Source organism: Triturus cristatus, chromosome 1_2 (assembly GCF_964204655.1).
Source record: "Triturus cristatus chromosome 1_2, aTriCri1.1, whole genome shotgun sequence".
Lineage (NCBI taxonomy): Eukaryota > Metazoa > Chordata > Amphibia > Caudata > Salamandridae > Triturus > Triturus cristatus.
The window spans coordinates 90,129,042-90,155,588 of record NC_140580.1 but is presented as its reverse complement, the minus strand read 5'-3'; the positions used below and the strand labels follow the sequence as shown (position 1 = coordinate 90,155,588).

Here is a 26,547-nt window from a genome sequence, read left to right as displayed (position 1 = left end):
CACATGCTGCATGCTATGTGAACGCACCCTGCAAGTTTTTAGCCATTATTTTAGCAATTGTTAAAATGATGTAAGAAAATAAAGCGCTACTGCGGAGAATGCTTTTCATTTTATACTTTATATTTGTGTTAATGGCGTAGATGTGCTGGTGCGCTAGCTTTGGAGCAGTAAAGTTCTCAAAGCAGAGGAGCCTTAGGGGCCTCTCTTCCTATCCACTGGTTTCTAGTAGGCCTGGGCATGAAATCTCACTCTGAGCGCGGAATTTGCAAAGTTTTTCCCACTCTGCGCAGCATGTGAAGTTCCGAAAAAGCAGAATTTTCCTCGCTCGTGCTTGCCAACGTTACGTTGGTGAGCGCGTGCGAGGAATATCTTACTCCAGACCACCTCCCTGAGAGATTTCTCAGCGCAGGTGGTTGCGGATGGCCACTACTGTTTGCCTTGAGAAACATTCTGTTCGCGTTGAGGAAGCTGCTGCTTGAGTACATCTACTCGAGCGGCAGAAAAAAGCTGCGCCTTCTTGCGCTGCACATGGTGCCGTTCACACTGATTTTCCAGGGTGTGCCAAACATCCGGTGCTAAAAATCAGCACGAATATGATCTAACGCTCTGCACAGCTTGCAGAACTCCACATATCGTTGCAGAGTTTTTTGGTCACTTTGCGGAGTTCCACAACCTAGTTTCTAGACAGACGTGGGTTGCACTGGTGGAGCAAGGAGCCGTAATCCAGTGTTGATTCCTGTTGCACAGCAGGGCTGTGGCATTATGATTCAAAGACTACATTCATTCACAAAAAATGGCTGCTGTCCCACAGCAACTGCTTGGATACAAGGATGCACAGGATCTTAGCCGTCGAGTACAGTACTTTCTGCACCACATGGTACAGGAGAACTAGAAAACGTCTGGTTCTTACTTCGCAGCAGGGGTGGACATACTGGCCCACAGCGTCCTAGGTCATTTGAACAGTGATGCCTGCTGCACCACAGTAGAGGACCAGACATGATCTGAGAGGGCCCCCTGGGACATTACTGCACCAGAGCAGAGGAGTGGACATGAAGATAGGCGACCTCTTGGTTCAGTAATGCAGCAAGGATTTCTGCATCACAACAGGACATTGGACAGGTAATACACACATTTGTAAATCCATGCACTTCTCTTTTACCCTAACGCCTTCCTAATTCTATATCCACTGCAACCCCCAGGGTTTGAGGTACGATACGTCCCAGAGGGGGTGAGCCCTTGGAGTAATTCTTCCTGCAGAGATGAGAATGAAAGGCTGGCTGTTAGTAAGTAAGGGGTTTTGAACCCTCTATCTACTTTCTGTTACCTGTCTGCGCAGCGGGAGGCGCTTGCTCAGCTTGTGCACAGCGGGTGGGCTGCTAAAGTCAGACTTCTTGCCTCTGCCCTTCATATGGCACACCATGATGGTGCCAACCATGCAGGCGATCAGGAAGCCTCCCACACAGTAGATGGCGATTTCCGTATACTCCGAGGATGATGAATCCACTTCCCGTTGTTCGTCTGCAGAGCAGGCATGAGGGATGAAGGGAGAGAGTCAGGGGTGCAGGTCATGCTGGTGTGTCGGAGAACATGAGGGCAGGACAGAGGCAAGGCGGACAGTTATGGGATGCAAACGCACGCTAAGCACATGCCAGTTCATTCACACGCCAATCATGTACAATGCAAATATGGTTGCTGCACCAGAAGCGATCTACTACCTTGGGAAATTCACATCTTACCTGAAGATAGTTCACATTGTTTCTCATTCTAACTAGTTTGTGGCGAATTCCCAATTTATCCAACCACAAATGCACCTTACATACCCAGGCAATATCAACATTTATCTCAAATCTTATCCCAGGACACATTCACACTTTATCTTTGGGCAGTTTCCCTGCTATTTTAGGGGCTATTTTAGCACTCACAGTTCATCTACGGGCAATTTCACGTATTGTCTCAGGGCAGCATCACATCACATCTTACCTCAAGTACGCCAACATTTTATCAGGGCATTTAATCTCAGGCTATTCTCACTTTTTTCGGTAGAATCTAAGTTGTCTCAAGAGACTCTCACAATGTATCTTGCAGCCCTGCCATAATTTATCTTGCTGCAATAGAACGTCTTATCTCAGAGCAATTGTGCACCTTTACGCATCTTTCGTCACGAAAATCATGGATCTTATTTCCAAGGCAATGGCACATCTGATCTCAGGGCAATCATGGATCTTATCTCGAGGCAATGACACACCTGATCTGAGGGCAATCATGGATCTCATCTCTAGGCAATGGCACATCTCAGGACAATCATGCTTCTTATCTTGTGGCAATGACACACCTGATCTGAGGGCAATCATGGATCTTGTCACAAGGCAATGGCACATCTGATCTCAGGGCAATCATGGATCTTATCTCGAGGCAATGACACACCTGATCTCAGGGCAATCATGGATCTCATCTCTAGGCAATGGCACATCTCAGGACAATCATGCTTCTTATCTTGTGGCAATGACACACCTGATCTCAGGGCAGTCATGCATCTTGTCGCCAAGCAATCACTTATCTTTTATGGTGGGCATCATATGTAATATCTCAGGAAAACTTTCCATCTAACTTCATGGGACCGTCACAGTTTAATTATCTTCACCAAAAAATGGGACCATCGCTGTTTAATTTAGGGCAGTCTCGCAGCCCATCTTCCAGAAGTCTCTTGTCTTATCTCTAGCCAAACTCACATCTTATTTCAGGCCACGCTCAAAGCTTAATCCGGGAGATTTAAGGTGCAATCTCACACTACATCTTTGGTATTCTTATCTTATCTCTGGCATTCTCGCATCTTATCTGCACATTATTAAATATCATATCCCAGTAGCATCACATTTCCTTTCCGGGCAATTTCACATCCCGCCAGAGACAATCTCACATTTTATGATTATTTCCAGCAGGCACATAATCCACCTCTGTACGCTCCAGTACACACAACGCTGCCAGTCAACAGAAGAAAGATGAGAAACATCTAGGACAGCAGCAAGGTAGAAATGTGAGCCATGACTTAAAGGCAAGAGACAGATACTGACATAGAACAGTCACAGAGACAGGATAAAGAGACACAATAATAAGAGACAGCACGGAGATTTGCAGAAAAAAAGCAGAGAGGGCCACATCAGAATGGCATAGAGCAACAGCAGCAGAGTATACTTGAGACACAATATGGAGAGACTGGCAAGATTCTGAGGCAAGACGCACCAATCCACAGTGAAAATACATTAAAAAAAATAGAGCCAGACGCAGCTATGTAGTGACAAGCTACACAGACTAGACAGAAAGAACCACAAAGGAATTTGACTTGGATATCTTCAGAGGCAAGATTGTACTAGACACAGAAACCAATGAAGACTAAACATAAGACTTGACAAGAGAACAAGACAACACACAGACCCAAATGAAGACAAGAAACAGATGGGCACAGGAAAAAAAATGAAACTACTAATATACTAATGATAAAAAGATATATATCGACAGGCGAGATACTGAGGAAACACGCTGTGACAAAAACAGAGACAGTACATAGAGATCCACATAAAAAAGGGAATAGAAAAGATGCGTACCAAAAAAAGACAGATATTCAGGCAGGTATCATTGGTCCCCATGAAGTAACATCCACCCTCCACAAACACTGAACATCATGCAACAGAGGAGACAATGCACTGTTTTATAGATAGGCAGAAAACACCAAGGTATGGCATGGCATCCCATTGGCATGCTGTTTGCGGCCCAAGGGCCCAGTATAGGATGCCATGGTCATGTTATAAGTGGCTTTCACTCATTGATCAAGTACTAAAATACATCGAAGACCCATAATAAGAACCAAAAGAAATGCCACAGACCAGCCGTCAAGCCAACCGGCTTTCAGGGAAACCTCAGTGAGTTAAAAGTCATGTTATAGACTGTTGTGAATCTGGGAGTTTTACCCCAACAGCATGGTGAAGTGCATGTCTATGTGAAGAAGAGATGCCAGATATAGGGCATGCGAACCTCTGGGAATGGGTGGCATGCTCGATGGGCTCATTATTCATAACTGGGCATGACACGTAAAGAACAGCCTTCTCTTCCTAATGGTGTGGGGACATGTTCTACTCTTCAAGAGAAGGGCTCTGGCTCTTGAGGGTGCAGCACACCACACAGATCTCTTGTGCTGCAGTGGAAACTTATACCTTTGCCTCCGCTAATGGTTTTGTGCTGTGCTGTGTCCGTTCCTATACTTTCGTCTGTGGTCATAGTTTTGTTCAGTGTTGCATCCACCCCCTCCCCCCATGTTTGCACGTGGTTCCGGTTGGCGGTCATGCTGGCCTGCTTTGGCTCTTGGGTCTTCGATGTGCTGCTTCTGCATCTCTCCGAAATCATCAAGTTGAGATTTTCAGGGGTCAGTTTACAAAGTTGATCAGCAGGGCACAGGCTGTGAGGTCAGTACGGACATGGGATGAATGGTCAGAAGCATACACAGATTATGCTGCTTGATGGATGCCCAGATGGTTGCCTGATTAAAAGGGGCTCCAGAATGTATCATTAAAGGCGGCACAGATACCATGCTTAGTTGGACCACCGATGTTCTGGTTCTCGAGGGCATGGATTGCATGGTGATGAATGGCCCATATGGTCCGCCAGCGGGCACGCAGTGACTGGAGCATCGATTTTCAAGTGAGAAAGCGCTCCTGCACCCTTGCAACCCTCAGAAAAGGAATGGGTTTTTATGCTAGGGGACTGCATGGCCAGCTTGATTTCATGCACCAGCAAGGGTGAAGGTTGTCTGGTGAATGGTCAGGCCTGATATTGAGCTTTGAACAATAAAAGTGAATAAGGAATCTCAATGACCGAATACCGCCTGCTGGCACCGTACTCGGAAGCACCAGTGGCTACTGGAAGGATGCAGAAGCAGCAATGGTTGTAATGGAGTGAACAGAGGAGGAGGAGTTAAGGGAGGCAATTGGAGGGTGTGAGGGGTAGAGGGTACTCGGGCGGAGAGAGACACAACGTAAATACCTGGAAGAACGGTCAACCATGCAGTGTGATAGGAGATCCCGATAGAATTACCCGCCAAGCACGTATACTCCCCAGCATCCTCAAAAGAGACATTGCGCACATAGAGGACTTCGATCTCTTTGTCCGTGGTGTTAACACCGGCCGCCTGGAAGGAAACAGGAGCGAGAAAACAGAAAGTAGGCACCACAGTGGCAGAGGTTATGGACGGAGAACCACGAGCTTCACGAGGAAACGCCAGCTTACATCTAGACTGCTTGCAGGTGGTTTTTATCTCACTTTTATGAGGTATTGAATGTGTATAATGCCAATTTAATTATGCGGATTGCTATGCTTTGAAACGTCTTTTCAATCCATTATAGGATGGTACCTCTGAAATTTAAATAAGCTGGGATGGGGCACTGTCAGTCAAATATTACGTATAGCTTGACATGATTGACTCAGCTCCAGCCCAACCGGCCTTTCAGACGCCCAGCCTGTCAGGGAAGTCAGGTGATGTTGCTATAGAGGCCCATCAGCTTCTGAGTAAGCCAGCGTTAGTACTCGGGTTCTTTGGCGTCCATAAATCCTTCCACCAATAGACAGATTTCACCCAACAGGTTCCCTACGCACCACCCAAGAACAAGGCAAGGAGAATCTTAGCCCCATCACCAGCATGGAACATAACACCTCAATATACATGCAACCACAAGAGGGAGATCATGGAAAACACCTCACGCCGCACGTTCTGTACCGGTCCACAGGAGTATGTCAAGAACAGAAGACGGTAGACAAATATCCAAAGAAGTGGCAGAAGATAGAAACAGGAGGGAATCAATGAGTATAAAAGAATGAATCAGAGAACAGCATCCAAGAGTTGGAAGACTGCAACTAGGAGTTCAGGGAAGCATTCTTGGGTTGAAAGGATCATCATCGGTGGGGGGGATACCAGCAGAAAGAATGACACTTCTGGCTGAATTGTCACTGGACATGGGACAAAACTAAGTTGCATTTATGATGTGTATTTGTTTTACCATTGAAGAAGTTTGGGTGATATAACAATAGAAAAATTTAATTCTAAGTTAAAAATGTTATTTATTCATTCTAGAAAAAAGTTTTCGTTAAAACACTGAACAATACATTTGTGGCTTTAAAAAAATGGGATGGTTTGCCTGTTAAACGTAACTTAATAAAATGTATAAACAATAAATATTATGATTCTTAGTTAAAACGTTACACTGGATATGTAAACGTCTTTTAAATATTGGAGTTTAAAATTATAGTTATTCACAATTTTTAAACCATGGAATTGTTAAGTAGAGCGATACCTGGTATTTTGTTTTAAGTTGGGATTTAATATAAATGATTAATTTAATAAACGTTGGCATTGTTAATAAGAAATAAAGTAATTAGGTCTCGAAATAATTTAGAGTTTCTAATTTACAGTAACACAAAAAAAATTGTTGCAAATAGTGGATCTGGTTTCTTATGTAATTAAATAAAAGTAATCAGTAAGAGCCACTCAAAACTAAAACTTCCTGAATTTAAAAGCCATCTTCAAGATAATAGTAATTCTAGCTGCCTTTAGGCCAGTCTACTGCTGTCATCTAGGTGTCCCATGGTTTTATTAGAGGGCGGTGTATGAAAAAGGTGCCTGAAAACATCTCAAATCTGCTGATGTTAATGGAAATAGAGAGCTTAGACAAAAAGAAGTTAAGGAGAGGGAGAAAGAGAGAGAGGTGGAGTACGGCAGAAGCACATCTGGCGTGGGCAGTATTTTTCCATGGCGGCTGGCCACCCAGACCAACAGCAGTACCAAGAGGAGACCAGAATTCCCTATTGACACCAGATGAGGCAAAGGAATTAAAACTCTGCGACCAAGATGAGCCTTCAGACCACCGCAGCCTGCGGTGGGCGTGTCTGCGGACCACCGCACAGTGGCATTACCTTTCTCTGATGCAGGCAGCACCGTGAGCCAGGCAGACTGGTTGGCGTCCCCAATATAATTGGAGACTTTGCATGTGTACTGGCCCTCGTCCGCCTCAGTCACGTTATGCAGGGTCAACACTTCGGCATTGGAGCTATTAATTCCAGAGCGCTAGAAACAGAGCAACACAGGACATGGTCACGGCAACCTGGTGGCAGCACATGTATCAACGGCCCCGTCACCAGATCACCAGCGCATGCGCAGGACATGCGGTGCCAGCAGGCACCGCTTACTGGGGAAGGGATGTAGGACGATGAGTACGATGCTGCATGAGAGCGACTGATGCTGAAAGGAGATGGAACGCCTATTCTACAGGAGAACCGCTGCTCTACCAGAGTATTTTGTCTCACAGATCATTGTGGTATTAGATAAACATAGGTCCAAAGCTCTCTGCACATGCCACTGTCTCAGCTGAATATAGTTAGAACTTGGATCCAACCATTTCCAATCTCAAAGCAAGCTGGAGCCCCATGTTTAAGCCACATCCCTTCTCACTCGCCCACTTCTACATTTTCTATTAGCTTTAGCTTCTCTGTCAGGTTTTAGCTTTAATGGTTATTTACGACTCACTTAGGGATTGCGGTCATGGTCGAAGGTTTTGGATGTTATATTACATTTGTGACATTCCGCCAATGAATATAAAAAATCTATACCCCTCTTATGTCTTAGTGTCTCTGCCAATCAGCAGTCGATTTTTAACCACTTATAGGAATTGGCTATAATAAACTTTTTAACTATTCAAATTGAAAAGTTTCAATTACTGTTCCTTCGCTGTGTTTAAGTGGGCCCTTTATCTACACGTCACAACTATACCACAAGATCTGATGCTTTCCACTCTGCCTACTACTCAAAGGAGATTAAATGTTGTTTAGGGCACTACTTTCCCTCTTTGTGAATTATTACTTCAGCCAGATTGGCCAAGAGGCATGTCCTACAGGTTGCTGTGCCGAAATGAGCTTTAACTGAAGACTGAGTTTTAACCTCACAAGAGGCTCCAATGCAAATGCCAGATTTTAGATAAACATTCGTCCACAGGCTAAAGTGATCCTTATTTTAGATAAACACAGGTTAATAAACTACCGACTAGATTCCCATTTTAGATGAACATTGGTCTTTTGGTGACTCTTAAGGTCCCTGTTTAGAAGAACATTTGAGCATAGACTAATTTGGATGTCACTGTTCTAAACAATCATTGGTCAATTGAATCGGCGCATATGTCCAGGATGCCTGAAGTGCTGCACTGGGAGGAAAGTGGTCAAACTGGACTTGCATAGTTCTGCGCTTAAATCTTCTAAGTGTTCAATGTTACTTTCTTTGTATCAGCTCCAACACAGGCTCTTACCTTCAGCACCTTCAGGTAGGGATGCCCGTCAGGTCCAATTTTACTGCCATTCAGCTCAATATGTCTAATCCATTGGATATGTGGCTGTGCGTCGCTGTAAACTTTGCAGACAAACTCTGCGTCACCCCCAACTTTTGTAGTTGTGTTTGCCGGAAGCCCAGCTTGGAGTATTGGCCGGTGGGGTGACCGCTCTAGAAAGTGTGGAGGGAGGGAGAGAATCAAATTTGGCACTTTATATAGGTCACAATACAAACCAAACTGTTTCTTTGACATAAGATGTTATTAATCACCAACCTAATAGTACTTATTTCATCAACCGTAGAAGAATAAAAGAACAAGTCAGTTCAACTGTGATTCGAACTTGTGCTGTGCAGGAGACACACAGATCAGTCCAGCCAATTGAACTAGGCTTTGGGATTATAAAAAACAGAAGTCCCATTGCAGGCCAGCTTTCCATTGACCTGGCACTTCATTGATCCATCAACGTACAGGAAACAAATGCCCTTAAGCAATCATACACTTAAGGGTCGTAAACTAGACAAATATCAAAAAGGTTAATGCTTATTAATGGTTTAACTTCCGAAATATACCCAATCGAAAGATTTTCCCATCTACATTCATTTGAACTTATTTGCAAGCATTGTCCTTACAAAGGCTGTCTCCGATGTTAGGAACTGCTGCAAACCTTTGTATCCAAAAGTGGCTTTCGAGGGGGACAGGAAGTGAGGTTCAGAGAGCTATTACAGCAGCAAATGTGAAAAGTACGCAGTTGCTTTGTTGTATTTTACCACCAACACCACAGTCTTACATTAGTGGTACTTTTTACTTTGCATCGTTGATGTGGAATGCATCTGCATTTACACTTCCTGTGACATCACTTCCAGTGACTGAGAGCAGTTCACAAAACGGAGAACAGCCCAATAAAGACAATAGTTACAAAAACATAAAACGAGATCCTGATTGATTGAGAAATAAAAACATTGACAGTAAAGAACAACTCATTTTCGTTTCGTTAAAGCTGTATGGACCTTTAAACGCTCTAACTCCACTACAAGTTAAACAGGTAGCCTGGATTGCTTTGATTTCACTGTTTGAATATCTGAGCAGTGCAAATGCATGCTGGATTTAATGATACACAAAAACAGGTAAATATAGTAAAATAACCATATCTTATCTAGAAGTGGGCATTGAAACTCCCAGACAGCCATCACTTTTTCAACTCCAACGTTTGTATTTTCCTTAAATAAGGAACACATATCGAACTAATATACACACACGTACAAAGGCCGTACTGTGCGATGCAGCAGCCTTGTAAAAATACAATGTTCCATAAAACCCACATCCTGCATATAATCTGTGCTTTTGAATAAATAACTTTCAAACCCACAAAAACCTGGTTCTACTACAAGATAAACAGAGGAGGGCCAATTGGATGACTCCTCACATGACCGTGTCTGAAAGATGGCTAGGGTCGTTTTGGACAAGCCCTACTTGCTTGTTGGATGCACCCCAATTCTTTTATATGCCCCGTAAGCCTGCAGGCCAAAGGCTCCCTGTTCTAGTTCAAACTCAACAGGTCCCAGTGGCACCTTGAGCTCTCCATGGGCAGGCCCTGGCCTCGTGGCCAGTGATACGATATAGTCTGGATCCATTATATCGAAGTACTTTCTCTTTCCAGAGGCCTCGATTCCAATAGGGTGCCTAGGAGATAGGTTCTCTCCACAAGCGCCTTGTGCCTTGACACTCTCTCTGCAGGCACCTGTGCTACAATCGGCTTTTACTGCGCATGTAGTGTTATGCTAGACAGGCCCCATTTGCACTTTCACTCTGGCCATTCTCTTCGCAGCCCTCGTGCCACAACAACTGATGTCTTGTTGCCACAGTATGCATTCTCTCCGCTTGTTCAGTGCCAGCATGCATTGTGCACTTGGGAGGCGCCAGTGTCTTGTTGCTCCTTTTCCCACAGGCCCCAGTGCTGCGCTTTGCTTTCTGTGCCATGTCTGGATGCCACCGCTCATTCTCTCGCTGCTGGCAGAGTGCTATGGCATGCTTTTTCTCTGCAGGCACTTTTCCCAGGTGGCTCTGTTGCTGCAGGTCTTGTGCCAGGCGACACTTTCTCTACACAGGCCCCAGTATCACGGTGTGCAGCCATGACATGCTTTCTTTCCTTCAGCATACGGCTATCACTCTCTGCAGACCATGTTACCACTGCATGCGTTTTCTGCCAACGGGCCTTGTGTCACGGCCCACATTTTCTCTGCACGTATGGTGCCACGCAGTGCTACCTCTCCGCCAGCCCCAGTCTTTCTCTACTATTAGTGTGGCATGAGGCTCTCACATGTCCAGGTACAACAGGTCCGTTCTCTCTGTAGACATGTGCCAAAATGTGCTTTCGCTGCAGAGGTTCAGTGCATGACGTGACTGCTTTGCACAGGGTGTGGTGTCAAGGCACAATGTTTCTGTTCATGGAGTAATTCCAAACATTTTCTTTGAAGTTCCTGGTGCCAAAAGCCATTCTCTTCTTGCACATCACAGTGTCATGATAAGCATTACCTTCTCAAGCCCCGGGGCCAAAACACACTCTTTCTCTAGCATTAGGCAGACCTTGTTCGAAGACGTGATTTCTCTGCTCATGCCAATGGGGCCACAGCACACAATATCTGTGCACAGCCAGCTGCCACAGCATGGTGTGCACTCTGCAGGCCCCATGGCTGTGGCATAATATCTTTACCAGGTCTGAGCAGGTGATTCTCCACAAATAGCTCTGTGCCACACAATGCTTTCTCTGTGCAGTTGCTGGTGCCACAGAACTAGTATACATTCTTCAAGGTTGTACAGCTATCACAGCTAGGGTGGCCACCTTTCCATTACGACTTTGCAGGATACTCTTAGCACTTGATGGCACTTTGCGTACGCAGAGACATCAGAAAACATTTATTGGGGTTTTAGAGAACTAAGAGGAGTGTAGTACATTTTTGGGGTTTCATTCTATAACCCCCGCCTCCAAATCAGGCCATCTTAAAAGATATAGCTCAGCCAGACATTACGTTTATTGAGTGTAATTATTTTTAATAAAGTATCTGAGTTCCAAACAATTTACCTCCTCCTGGAGTAACTGCCTACCACCACAAAACCAAAGAAAAAAAAAGGTCTTGTAATTTACTCCAGTCTTTTGGCATTATATGAAAATATTGGGGGGGGGGGGGCTAGAAACCTGCTCAGCACAGGAAATGAGAGCTATAAAGAAAACCACTGACACTATCACTATTAAGGTGGGCTGGTCATTGGAGAGGGCACACAACAGAAGTCAATATGCTCCAATGGTACCTTTTGGCTATGGAACTAGAACACTAGACGTCTGATATGAACTTTACCACTTCACCTAAATTTGCTGGAAATAAACACTGCACTCTAAAGCGGGGCAGGACCCACAACACTGTGACATTTCCCTGGGAAGGGTAGTCTGTTGGCTTTGTCATCAGAATCCGCGCCACCCCAGTTGTGTTCTAGATGGGTACTGTGGGGCCAGGAGACATGGTGACTCGCAACAGGGTTTCGTGCCTATAGGCCCTATGGTCGCCATCAGCTTTCTTTATGCCGATAGAGGCGTCACTATGCGCTTTCAGGTACCACAAAACGTTCCATCCGCACGAGCCCAGAATCAATGACAGCCTTATTTACACAAGCATGGTTCTACAATGTGCTGCGGGTGCATAAGTAACAGTGCTGCAACATGATTTCTCTGTGCTGCCCGCAATGCTTCACCATTATTTCTCTTTAGAGACCTCGTGCGACGTCACACTTTCTGTGCACATTATCAGGTGTCAGGTAGCGAGCACCCTGCCTAAATCTCGGTGCCACCGCGTGCTCTATCAACGGCGGCCACACGGCCTTGCCATGCTCTTTTTTCCGCAGACGGGATGCGCGACGTGGTGTTGCTTTCCCGCAATCTCACCGCCCCAACATGGCGCAGAGGCTCACAGGGGAGCGGAGTGCGCGAGCCGCTCCGACCCGGGAACAATGAGCCCTTTCACGGCGCTTGGCAGCCCGGGCCTCAGCAGGGATTCCAGGCCCCGACATAGGCTGGCATGGGCTCTCCAAACAGACAGCCTGTTTAACTTGTGGTCGCAGAAGAACTCCTCGGCGCTGCACTCATTAAATTATTCCATTGCGGTGCGTGTTATTTCTAAACGCTGACATCACTATGCATTCGCTTTTTAAACTTTTCATGTAAAAAAAACATTTTTTTTTTTATGGGTAATGTAAACATCTCTCCCAAATTCGTTTCAGAAGTGAGGCAGACACCTAGAAAATGGTGTTTATTTGGCCCCTACGGATTGCAGAGGCCGCCTTTGAAGTGGGCTGTTTTCCCCTTGCGGTTACTGACCCAACAAAGGTGCCTCTGACGGCCAGAAATTTCCACAGGACACTGCCGCGATCCCGACCCAGCTGAACGTCAAGCTGCTTTTTTTCTCTCACCTGCACGTTTAAGGGGCGCGTGCCTCGGGTGGAAGGTTCCAGTATTTTCCTATTACCCTTCTAACCACTTACAGGTGCTGCGAGACCGTGGTAGAGCAAATGCGGCACGAAGCCCAGTGAGTGGAAGGCAGAGCTCGAGGGTGAGGTACATACGACTTCCGCTTCAAAACCAAAAGAAGGGACCAGACCCAGGCAGAGGCGTAGCTAGAGCTTGTGGCGCCCGGGGCTATACCTCAGATTGCCGTGGGGGGGGGGGGGGGGAGGGGGGGGGGTGCTGGGGAAAAAGGCCGGCGAGCACTTGAAAGAGGTCCGAGAGAAACGTAGTATCGTCGCTAATAGTTCTTCATCATACGCGCAGTCGGGTTCTCATATCACCATTGATCAGTGACCTCTCAGGCTGTGCAGCTCCTTTAAACCTATCAGCCACTCATGGCTTTAAGCAGAGCAGCTCCTAAAACTGACTTTGCAATGGATCACTAATGGGCACTATAATCAGCTCCTTAAATTTCAAGGCAAAAGCATGGATCAATATCTCAGAAATGCTCAAAGTGTGAACGAATATATATACACCTTTCTCAATAATGGCCATAAAAAAACCCTAAAGATAATCCATGTCAGCAATGCAGGTCCTGTTTACAGCACAGTACACTGTGTCAACGACGCAGATGTTTACAGTTCATCTTCATTACATCTTTCATTACATGAGTATTTTCTATTTTTCTATTTATGAGCTATATCGTTCCTAGACAACAAATTAACTTCTATTCAAATAAGAAGGCATCCTGTACCTTTCTTCTGACTAATAGAATTGAATCTACACACATTTTTTAAAAATAAGATTGAAGTAGAACATAAATAAGTCCCACAGGACTATTGATGGAATATAATACAATTACCCTGCTTCTCGTTGGCATATAGGGTTCTCCATGTCCTGTTCACACGGAAACAGAATAGGGGCCGCTCTGGGGGAGTATAAAGTTACATACTGTTTATGGTGCATGTTTTACATGAGATCTCTATCATTGTGTATATGTGGAAGAATACTACTGGATAAGCTCAGAGACACCCCTGCCTACTACTGTACTGGGTGAAAGATAGGGCACACAGACTGGGGTCAGCACTAGGGAGTACTGTGTGTGCATGCTACTTATGGAGCATGTTCTACATGAGATCTCTCAAAACAAGGGTACCATTTAGTGTGTATGGAAAAATGCTACTGGCTAAGCTCTGAGACACTCCTGCCTGCTGCTGCCCTTGGAGAAAGACGGTTCACACAGAATGGGAGTATGCCTCTAAATAAGAGTGTCAAGGTAGAGGTACCATCAAGTATGTATGGGATAATGATAATGGCAAGGCTGAGAGACGTCCCTAACTATTACTACCCTTAGACAAAGAAGATGGAAAAATAATGGGACATCATAGGGGAGTCATGTGTGTGTTTGTGTGTACAGCATATGGTGCACGCCTTTACATGAGTTCTCTCACAGCAGAGGTACCATCTAGTATGTATGGAATCTCATACATTATTGTGCTTTATGCATCATCATGCATTCATTGGAAATTCATGATAATTAACTTTCTCCAGTGCATTTTCAACACCCTACCCTTTGTCAGACACAGTCCCACCTTCTTTGCATGTGCTGACCCACCACACTTAGTCTCAACAAACATGGTGCCTCCAGAGCAGATCAGAATTGAAGGTGGTATGACATAGTGTGCCTAACAGGGAATCTTGTGTGAAACATACCTCATCAGTAACAAACATCTTATCTAACAGCCAGAATGCCCAAAGGCTTGAATGCTTGCTTTACAACTGCAGATGTTACAGTCCACATTTAAAAATGACTTCATTAATCCCTGCTCCTAAAGCAAAACCTTTCCACATTTTCAAAATCACACATCCAGACACAATGAATCATACGTTTGTGAATTAGTGCATAGAAAATGTTATATAAGGCAAAGACCACCAAAAAGTGTAAGATTCATATACCACCCATGCTGGTAGGCACTTTTTAAGAGTGCTTGGTCTGGAGAAGGACAGACTCAGAAAATAACACAAGTATTTAGGATCGACTTTAATAAAAATGTATTTCTACCCAAACAAACCTTTCTTAGCAACATCAAAATAGAAAGACTGAGAAAAAACACATCCTTTTCTAACATGTACCATGCAGCTCTTAGATAGCAGTTCATAGCTCACTGTTCTAGATTACGAATGTAGCTTATGAACTACACAGTAACAACAGAATCTCTGTGACAAAAGAAGTAACCCACTGAGCTGTGCCCATAAAATATTATTCTTTGATATGCATGGCACAGGTCCTTTGCAGCAGGAGTATTACAGTCTTGCCAAGTACCACGCATTAGGAGTTGGACTAAGGCATTTTAGTACTGATGTCCACATCACCGCACTAAAATGTGTTAGTCACGCATACTATAGCTCCTGGAAGAATCACAACACGTTGCTTCATATTATGATAAAAGCAGCTACTACCAGCACCTGTTGCGCTACTGGTTGTCCAGCGCCGCAATTAGGAGCTTATAACCGACTACACTTTGGTTGTTAGGGAGTAGCGTTGTGACCTATGGCATCAAAACTTCTCTAAAAACACACATATACTACTGCCCTGCAGCTTAAATACATTTGTACCAGGCCCGGCCCTCCACCTGGTGATCTGGTGTCACTGCAGAACATAAACACAGCCAGGATCCGGCACTTCTGTACCATCAACAGAAAGCCTGCAACGAAAATCCCAGCCAGTGGCTGAATTTTGGTTTATTTCCTGTTACCATGCTCACCACGCAAATAGCATTGCGAGACTCTCACAGCGTGCTCTCTATGATTGTGCTGCTGGCAGGCAGCTGGCACTGGAACAGTGTGGGGGAATTTTTCTGCTGTGAACAGCCCAGATTCTGCCCTATGGACAGTTTGCCTAAAGATAGCAAGCAACTTAGCCATCACCAGCGCCTGGCCTTCAATCACGAAGGGGTCCCTCTAGACTGTCCAGTGGGCAGTGGCGGGCGCAGTTTAAAGGGGGCACTGCTAACTAGTACTTAGGAGCACCTTGTGTAACAGCAAGAGACAGTGACTAAGAAGGTCAAAGAGTAGCCTTGCCTGGCAGGCCTTGGGCCTGTAGGTAACCTCAGCAATGTCTGCAGACCGGTCCACCACGCACTCTGCAGGCTTTGCCCGGCAGCACCTTCAGAATACTACAGGTGAGTCCAGCGCACCTGATCACTAGACTAACTTGAGAGCTGCAGCTGGGGCAGTACCAGGCCGGACGAGGGGGATGAGGGTTGGAGGACAAAATAGGTTTATTCAGTCACTAGTTTTGATTGTCTTCACCTTCAGGTAACAGCATTCAAAATAAAGGCACACTGTATGTTTAAAGATAAATCCAAGTTAAAGTAGTCAGTAGGAAATGCATTTGTTTGCATTATGAAATCTTATAGATTAGTTCCGTCATTGCAGATGAATGTAACCAGACAGTAAAGCAACAGATTTTTGGCTGGCAGGGAGGTAGGGAGTGGTGGTTAACGACTTCTGTATTTATAGTGCTACGATGTCCAAGCTTATGACTTAAAGCACAATTCATTATTTTAACACAGTTTAAAGTGTTTTTGAAGTGTTACGTTTTGCTGTGGAATGTCATTCAGAAGTCACTGCAAACATGGAATGTCACATCAGCAATGCAAATACGTTTTTGCTACGATATTAACCCTCTGGGCTACCTTACACAAGTGAAAACTGCCACTAGACGAAACTCCCATCTCTCCCCAGCAGGTAAATCAATCACCAGAGTTAACTTGCCATTTTGTTTGTTGCCCAAAACTGCTTAATATACAAGGAACTTTCTTCTACTTTAAACACAACTACACTGCTACAAAGCTGCAAAATAATGTTCCATTACTGAAGAGAAAAATATTTACATGTGCAGGCCCATTTAAAACACTTTCCCTGTTACTGTGAAGGTTTGTCCCCGGGTCCAAGGGCAAGGCCAGAGCCTGCAACACACTCTCTCTCTCTACACATGACACAGAAAGCACTTCTATTCGGTGCGCTGTCCTCCTTTCCCTAACGTCACCCCCAGAGTGACGCGTATTTTATCTTTTCAGAAGTGCCACCTCAAAAAAAGTATTACTCTCACACGACCTGCCCCAGCCAGGCACCCGAGGTTCAACTGACTCACTCAGTCAGAGTGACACGTGAAGCAAGTCACTCGCTAATGGCAGTGGTTCCTAAACTTTTTCAAATCACGGCTCTCTTGACGTATTGGCTGTTGGCGGTGGCTCCCCATTATGTTACTCTTTTTTTGCGGGTGGGGTGATGGAACCCTGGCCTTGGAAGTACTTCCATTTTTCTCCCTGAAAATAATTGGGATGAAGCCGATGAAGGTAAAATATCATACAGGCTCTCTCTTCGCCTGCAGACCCCACAGTGGCAGCTGTGTGCACATTCATGGATGCAGGTGCTAGAGGGCCTTCCATCCAGCCTTTGCTGGACACTGTGTGCCAGATGTGCTCTTACAGCGTCTCAGAGATGAAGTGTTTACTTTTTGTCTCCTCTGTCTGCCCGCAGTGCGCACACAGTGTGCACGTGGAGTATTGGTCATCCTGGGCCTGCTCTCGCTTCTCCACTGAAGCTCACTCAGTATGCCAGCAGTCTCATTCTACATCCCGGGGTGGAGGGATTGACCGTCTCCCTTCAAGCCCCATCAGTTTGTCCAGGGAAGGAGTTGGTCATCTTGGACTTGCTGACCCGTAGAACCTCTATCCCCCTCAAGTACCAGTAGCACTAAGTCAATGCCGCAGCAGGAGGGGACTTACCTTGGTCCCGCTGTCACTCTCCCCTCTACTATTATTCCATCCAAATTTTCTTTTTACAGATTTTACGATTCTAGCTTGTTTTATGTTGATAAAGTGATCATGTTTTAATTTAACTGACCCATCTTAACTGTATCACTATCAGTCCAAATTTCAACTATGTATATATTACATGGATAAAGCAATGTACCTGTTATGCACTCAAAAATCCATACAAACACAGACATACAAAAATAAATCACAAACCACAATCATCATTATGTCCACCTGTGTTACATAACATGCATTACAAAAAAAGTCTGACCTATTTGCTTCTTAGAATAAGTTCATTCATAATTGCAGATCCAAAGCATGCTCTTAACTCTGAGCAGGGCAATGCGTTTGTGTGCAATAAAAAAGAAAGCATAAAGGGAACAGCATATGAAGATACGTCGAGTGTCACTAACTGGGAGCAAGTCTAACATCTCGGAGCACAGTGTTTCTCTAGGATAATCTGAAAGACCTCAACTGCGCGTGCACTTGTACAATGCTAAAATTCTACACCTAATAGCCACGGGGGAAAAATCATTTTACATACGAAAATCAAAAATTTCGATTCCTACAAGTAGTTGGTTTCAAGGCGTGGCTACAAATTACGGACAGTTTACAAACTGGTTATATGCTGAGTTGAAGCAGTCCACTGATGCAAGAAACTCTTAATTCTTGCTCTTGGGGAAATGTGGTTTTTGTATTCTATCCCTCAGAACTTGTACATGGAATATCCTCGCTTTAAGACTGCAGAGCAAGTGTGAACAACTCTTCAGAAAGTCACTGATATTCTAATTCAATTTGATTGCTAACAACACAGGATGAGATGATGCCACTGTGTTTACAAAATCACCACCTGCAGGCTCCGCACACTTGGTAACAGCAAACACGCGTCCGTGTTGCTCCTTTCTAATAAAACAGTGAGGCACCTTTGAGCACACGCACTCTTTCTTACCTTTGCAAGTCAGCTGCCTGGGAAATGTTATCCGCGCTTGGCACGGCCATTAAGCTGACCTTTGTGGGCTACCTCTGGCTGATGCTGGCAGTGGCTCTCCTGTTGGCGCAACTTCTACATCGGAGCGTCAGCACTGCCTACTTCCACGCCCTGCATTGTCTTGCTGTGACCTACTAAAGAGATCAGTACACCGAAAGGAAAACTTCAGTTGGAACTGAACTGCAGAACAGAAAGAACGAGTTTCAACTTAGGTCGTAGAGCAAAGTAGCAGCGATGTAAAAGGAAGGGATTAGTCCAGTGGTTCCCAAATTGATGTGCATCTGTTTGCGGCGCCCCTAACGGCGCAGAGGAGCGTCCCAGCGCACAGATTGAGAACCACTGGCTTCTGGGCTGAGACTGGGAGAGAGTCGGTTCGGGTCAACAGCTTGTGAGGTGTCAGTCACTGGATGCATGCATGCACGTCACCACGTGCGTTGGTGCGTGCAGCGCGCTAAACAACAGGACAGTTTACAAGTCTGCCATGAGTGGGCTCTGCATGATAAATGTTTGCAGGGCCGTCATTGGTAGCGCTTTCGCGCGCTACCAGATTGACGGCCCCGGACCCAAACATGAAGGTACACTTTTAAAATAAGCTAACGTGGTGCGTGCAAGGCAGTAGCATTTACACACACTGGCTAATCAAGGCTTAGTTATGCTACGCAATGCACTTTGGCAGCCAATGATGATTTTGTGTCGTGTTGATTTCGATACCGGCCACCCCTAAAATAGTGCCGCCTGGGGCGGACCGCACCCCCACCCTCCCCGCACCCCCGTAGCTACGCCACTGGACCCAGGGTCAGACTGGCCTCTAGGGCAAGCAGGGAGTGCCCGATGGTCTGGTCTGACTGGTCAGTTTGTGGGCCTGTTTTATGGCCAGGTGGGCCGTTTTTCTTAATAATTTGACTGATATTAACACAAACATTGGCTGCAGCTAGCTCAACTCTATGCAGTCTTACATACATTGCAAAACACTTATACAGCACGTCTTTGCAAGTTCAAAACTGGCCTGGTGCAAATGTGGGCCCTTTTTTTTAGATATCTGGTTCACTATTTTATTTTGGTGTCAGGGCCTATTTTTTGTCCCAGTCCGACCCTGATCAGACTGCCCCACCTTAGGCAGAGCTCACCGGTACGGGCAATATGGACCTGCCATGTGTTTCTTTGTGTAGGCTGCAGGGCACCAGGTAGGGAGCTTTACGATCGTACCCAGCCATTACGCTGTCAGGGATACCAGATACATGCACGTTAAGGGGATCCAAGGCCCTCTCTTGTATCCCGGTGCATCTCTCTGCTCAGGACACACTGGAGAGGCTTTACCCAAAGCCCTGATTAGACTCTTGTCACCTTTCATTCTAGAATTGTCCCAGCTGTTTTCCAGAGAAGCACCTCAGTGGATAGTTTACTCATTTAGGGCCTGGTGAAGGAACAGTCCAGCTGAGGTGAGGGCTAGGTTGTTTACACGTTGAAGGGAAAAATGGACAGGACGAAACTGAGCCCAAATAGATCCCATAGGCAGGTGGATTCATTGGCATGATGAAAACAATCCACACAGGGGTCGATACTTTCTGAAGTGAGCCCAGAACCCCAGGCCTGAGCTTTTTGTCTCCAAGGTTTGGCTGATAATCCCTGAGTCCGCCTGAGATTAGAAGCTATATAGAGTCCTGTGATCGCAGACTCGACCGCATCCTTACTGAGCTAGATCCACACGTGCACTGCGGCATCTCTAGGAGTGACTTTTGGGGGGGGTGGCGGTGACACACTGTATCACAGATAAAACTGGTCGAGCCACCTAAAAAAAAGCCAGCGTGCATATGTGTCCAGTCCCCACCAGGGACTTGACCTTGGTTCTGGGCCTCAGCAAACTCGAAAGTTAGTGTGCACGGGGATCACGAGAAACACAGCAAAAAGCCAAATAAATCTTAAAGCATCACCCACTGAAGGGTATTAATTGCGGGACTGGGAACAGACTACAGGAACCACAATGCTCAAAAGAAAAGTCTATCGTGACGCCCACCACGGGGCAAACATTTTAAAAGCAGCAAATATGGTTTCCTTCGTGTTCTCAGCCTCATGGATGCTCCTGGTTTCCCCTTTGAAAAAGGTCTAAGAGACCGAAATGCATCAGGGACTACAACAATACCAGTGCTTTGAATATGCAATTAAACCTGCCAGTTCTCTCGAGATGTGTGCGGCTCATTTCCTTCTCGCTGAGAGGGTTTTTCTTCATATATATATATATATATATATATATATATATTTGTTTAAAAAGGTTTCCATTAGACCTTCTATGGATATCTACGCTGTCTTTTCGGTCGTTTGATAGGAACCCAAACTATACGGAAAAATGCTACTTACCAGTATGCATCAGTTCTTGGCATGTAGAGCTGCAGATGCACACACTGTGGCATAGATCGCCATCTGGTGTTGGGCCTGGATGTTTGCCCTTTGTTGTTGTATTGGAACAAGTCTTTGGAAGTCACAAGATAGGTGACTCCTCCTTTGGACAATAGTGCGCATGGGCATCGGCTCCATCTTCCGAGCCATCGGGCTCGGATGTGTTCGTCGCACATGCTTTTTTTACTTCTTTCTTTTTTATTAATCTTTTTCTTTCTTCTATTATTGTTTTTCTTTCTGTCGTTCTTTTTCTTTTTTACCTTCTTTCTCTTTCATTTTCTATTTTTCTTTCTTCCGGACATTAATTTTATGCCTTCGTTCGGTCCTTTGTTTCTTTATTTCTTGCTTGCTTTCTTTCTTTCTTTCTTTCTTTCTTTCTTTCTTTCTTTCTCACCTTCTTTCTTCCTGTCTCTCTTTCTTAAAGGCACCGCAGCATGCATCAATGGGCAAAGCGCCAGCCCACTTCAGCTATTGGCTGACTTCACAATGAATGAAGGCATGTTGCCTTTTTTACAGGGAGCACATCCCTCCCACAAAGTAGTTACTTTCAGTGCCAGGGAGAGCTATGGTAATGTGTGTGTTTTTATAGACTAAAACATTTTTGGGGTAAAGACAAAATATTTTTGGATTGATGAAGGCCCGGCAGGCCTGAGCAATAAGGTTTTTCAAAAACCATGAAAGAACAAAACAAGAATTGCCAAAAGGCTAGTGGCCAATACCGTAACTATTGGTTTTGCCAATGCTTGTTTCGGGCTGGTTTCTAAGCAGGACGTAAGGGGGGGGGGGGGTGCAGGCAGGGCAGTGAAGGCAATGAATACAGGCCTGTTTAGGCAGGAGCAGCTCCTGCTAAAGAGTGAAGGAGTGTCGCTCCTCCTGCTGCAGGCGCAGCGATAAAACACACATAAATGCAATGCCATAATAATGCCATTTTATTATGCCACCAGCTTGCACCATGCACAGTGTGAGCATAAGGCAGGGGTGAATCCTGCTATTGCAGGCAGGGGCCTAAATTTCCCAATCCCCGAAAGCCCCTGAGATAAAAAATAAGGTAGTAATTTATCACCATTTTATTTTTCATCCCCCGTTCCAAGCTGACAGTCAGGACGGGGGTGAGCCGCTGCTGACTGACAGCAGCAGAGAGGAGGGTGGGCTGGCTATTGCACTGTTTAAAGTGCGCATGTCTTTTTGGCCGGCCGTCTTGCATTGGCCAGCCACACATGTGCACTTTAAGCCTCACAACCCCCCTGTCTTAAGACAGCTGGGTTGAGAGACAGTGCAAGCCTCCAGGGCACTGTGGAGGGCTAATGAGGCTGCTCCCACCAATCCCGGTGCTGCTCACATGCTGCATGTGAGCAGCACCAGGATTGGGCAAGGGAGTTCCAGCATCCGGTTCCAGTTTAAGAAGAGGTCCGGAGCGAGGATGTTGCGTTATTTATTTTATAATTTCCCGCACGTGCACCCCCGCTAGATGCCAGCTGCCACTGATTGCAGGATTACTGCTGCCCCTTTCAGTGTGCATGTCGGGTTGGCCGGCTGTCTTTCTACAGCCAGTCTGACATTTTGAATGTAGACCCAGCAATTCCCGGCCTGCGAAACAGACGGGGGATTGCTGGGACAGGCCCCCAGCCTCAAAATGAGCGCTGGGTTAGCCTGCCCCAACCAGTCCTGGAGCGGCTCTCATGTCAAAAACAGCACGAGATAAGCTCTAGGACTGGTTGTATTCGCGTTTCACTGAGCAGGAAGGAAAACCTTCCATTCCTGCTATTGTACGCGGGGAAGAAGTGCCATGCTGGGGAAAGGAGCAGCATTTATGGTGAGTTTGGCACCATTGCGCCTCACCATATTTTATAACCGCTAGCCACCACTGTGTTCAGGCAGCGTGCAGAGAAAGTCCCTACGTTATTAGGCTGATATAAGGGGAACTGTACAGTAGCCGGAATCTAAGTCAACAGAACAAGATGACTTCAAGTGTCCATTATGTGCGGTCTTGAAGGTGGAGAGGCAAGCGCCTTTCAATTTTCTTCCCCCTCGATGGAACTTCAATTCCAAGGGCTGAGGCAGAGCGCACGTATTGGTGATACCCGGCCCTTGCTTCCTCCTTCCACGGGAGAAATAATTCGACAAAATAACAGGTCCGTGCTGTTTGCAACTCGTCACTGCCTCCCCCTGTTTTTGTTTGCACCGAACCCCGGTTCTCCTGCGCACTGGACATCTATTTGCAGCTCCAGTCACCACGCTGCTTACACTGCCAGTTTCACCTCAGCTTGCTCCCACAATCCCCCATTTGAACACATCAATCCCTTCCCCGACCCCCGGCTTCTGCATTCACTGCAGCCCTGTCATATTACCCCCCTCGCCGCAGCTTGCTCTCTTACTGTGCCCATTGCCTGGGTCTATTCTGACCTGGGCGAATGCGCGCGCCCTGACAGATGAGCGCGCGCAAGTGCACTATCGAGCCTTTCCGTCAGCTCCTGGGGAGGGGAGCAAGAACGAGTTCTCCTGAACCAACACCCCGCCCTGGCTGGGGCGGCTGTCTCATCTTGCCCTAGACCTTCATAAATCAAACCCACTCTTATTAATGCCAATAGTGGCTGGCAGGCACAGCCAGAGGGAGTGCATGTTGAGGCGAGGCGGTAGGGCTCAGACACAAAAGCACCTCACTCGCACAGAAGTGCGCGGGACTGGCCTGTGGAAAAAAGCGCGAGAATTGCATATGAAAGCTGAGGTAACCACACGTGAGAGTGACTCAGTTCCCCGCCCACCCCAGACAGACCGAGCCAAGAGCTCGGTGGCGCCGGGCGCGGCCCCTGCGCACTACTGACCTCTGGAGGGCAGGACCTCGGTGCAGCCCGGGAGAGTGTTGTGTTTGGGAGGGCGGCGCTGGCAGGCTCCGACACCGTAGGTGTGTTCCAACTGCACAAAGAACACCCGGCTCCCGCCACATACAGGTGTTGTCACTGCAAGCGGCGGCCATTCCAGCACATTCTCTCAGAGTGCTTTCCGTGTACGGGACCCGCCACCTCCACACCTGGCAGGAGAGATCTTAGCGCCGCGAGATGTGCCTCGTTCCACCAGGTGAAGTGTAGCATCTTGGATTGTGCACACCCGAATATCTGGAGCAGCTCCGTCACACTAGCCGTGAGCCACGGACAACCAGCTATGGATTCTTGTCAGCACATTTCTTATTTCGGATCCTGCTCACAGTCTTTAGGCGCATAAGACCCCTCGGAGGCAGAGTGCATGAGAAATAAGGATCTCAGTTTAAGGTGTTTACTTATTTTGCACATCAATACAGATGTAAACAATCTGTTTCACATTCTGTTTGAAAAAAAGGTAAACGGAAAAAACAGAAAGTTATTCCTCTTTGTAGTGTCTGTCCACGGTAAAAGCTATGCACATTGACAGCATAAGGAGTGAACGAAAAGGGATGAGGCATCCTATTGAATCTCAAATAGCTGCAGATTCACGGGTATGCTAATGTTTTCAGATGAAGGTACTATGCAAGGCTACTTCTCGCACTGAACCCATACAGACTCCAGGTGTGAGTTTACAATTTAAAAGTAAATTAAATGCGTAACTATACTAATCGGAACTTCATTCTTTCATTGAAACAAAAGTTACGTTTCTAACATGCCAATAACATGAGGAAAGCATAAATCTAGATAAATACAGATGGAAATGTAAACTCTCAACCCCTTGGTGCCAGAAATGAATAATATTCTGGCTTTCTAGGTGAAAAAGCATGTACTATGGAGACTAAATTTGGATACAGTGGCAGAGGCATTCAGGCACAAGGTACAGATTTCCCAGCACAGTGGCATGGGCATGCAGGCACAGTACTAGGAATGTTCACATACAGTGGCAAGGCATTTCTGGCAACAGTAATGGATGTTAGAAATGAAGCACTATACACCAAGCGTGTGACTGACTCGGCTTCAGCCCCACCAAACTGTTGGTGAAATTTTCTGATTTTCAAGGCTGCCTAGGCCACTGAAGACGGTATTTTTTAAATTGCTCCTCAGCACTGCCCGCCTGTCGATAAGCCTTTGCCTCCACACCAACAGGCACTAAGACAGTGATGCTCATGCGGCAAAGTCACCAGCAATTGTCACCATTACTCACTCGCGGGTAGGGAGCAACAGAGATGGAGAGAGGACATAATACAAAGAGTGCAGCCGATGAGGGAACGCCATCATCTGCAAATGATTACTGTACCATAAACAAGCATGACTGAGCATAAAGCGCGATACAGAGAGAGTTTACGTTGTTATGCAAGCAGCGGGTACTCACCAACGACATCCAGGTGGTAGGTGTGATTGATGGAGCCGTGCTCGTTCTCCATGATGCAGGTGTAGTTGCCCTCGTCAGAGGGGACCACGCTCTCCATGATCAGGCTCCAGTGTTGACTGCGCACCTGCGGAGGGGATAGACTGGATGAGCGAGAGGACCCAGGCCTGACATACCGACCAGGAGGAACAGGGTAAGGAGTGAGGGCCCCACACATGCACGTCTGCCCCGATGGGATGGGACAAGAGGGGGCTGTGAAGACCTAGTGAAGAATACTCTCTGGTTTACATGTTCTGGCCTTCATGTTGAGTAGATCTTGGAATTCAGAATTTGAACGCAAACGTGTTTCTGCCTGCCAGAATATGCAGAGTTATTGCACCCAGGTAGTCCAAGGACATTCCCCAAGGGAAAACTTAGCTGAAAGTCTTCTGCATATGGCCTGGAATCGAGAAGTAACCTACAGAAATCAGCGTGGAAACAATAACAAAGTAATAACCACTACTTAGTTTGTAAAAAAGTAAGTGCCAGGGCCTTTCTCAGGAGGCCACTGCAGCTTGCACCCCCCAGTGCCCCTGCCACCACGGCCAATGACAGTACCAACACAACTACTAACCACCAGACCTTTCCCGGCCACCCAAGGGTATAAGAATGGCGTGGGCATCAGTTAATATTTATTTTAATGTATATTGAGTGATTAAACAACTGTTGTTGTGCTCATCTCAAAAGCAGACAAACAGTGGCACCATCGTAAGAGCCAGGGTTACGAATTAAGTGCTGGTGCCAAGCACCGGAAACCACCGGCTCAAATTAAGTACTGGTAATAACCCATTTAATTGGGGAAAACTTGGTGTGATGCAGTATTTCCACATTTTAGAGTTACCTACCACCACGGTATCATTCATTCTGGGTACAGAATTACTGATGCAGTGTTCCGACCTCCAACAGAATGTGGGCTTTAATCTATCAGTATGTGCTGATCTCGTGCTCTCTTTAAGGCCCAGATGCCTCACACTGTCAAGCAATTGCATCCTCCTTCAATCTCTCACCCACTCTTTACCTGTTGTGCCCCCTCCCTACATTTTATGCTCTTCCCTAACCTTTCATTTGTACTTTTTAACTTGTCTGCTTCCTCATTACCTCTCATTTATCTGCATTCAATTTTCGGCACCCTCCTTTTTTTTCTCATGCTCTCTACCCTCTTCA

The 26,547-nt window shown here is 46.1% G+C and overlaps 1 protein-coding gene across 4 annotated transcripts in view; it reads right to left on the bottom strand.

Annotated features, from left to right (window-relative positions):
• FGFR2 (fibroblast growth factor receptor 2) overlaps nt 1-26,547 on the bottom strand; it is a 115,736-nt gene that overhangs the window by 20,470 nt on the left and 68,719 nt on the right. For 2 of the 4 annotated variants that reach the window (XM_085602755.1, XM_085602747.1), the window contains 4 exons: nt 25,348-25,471; nt 8,340-8,530; nt 6,958-7,108; nt 1,325-1,518 (listed from right to left, as the gene is read on the bottom strand). In XM_085602755.1, the coding sequence (XP_085458881.1) occupies nt 1,325-1,518; nt 6,958-7,108; nt 8,340-8,530; nt 25,348-25,471 (660 nt within the window). Of the gene's footprint in view, nt 1-1,318; nt 1,519-5,034; nt 5,180-6,957; nt 7,109-8,339; nt 8,531-25,347; nt 25,472-26,547 lie in introns of all 4 variants that reach the window. The other 2 variants (XM_085602764.1, XM_085602738.1) reach the window with 2 other exon arrangements.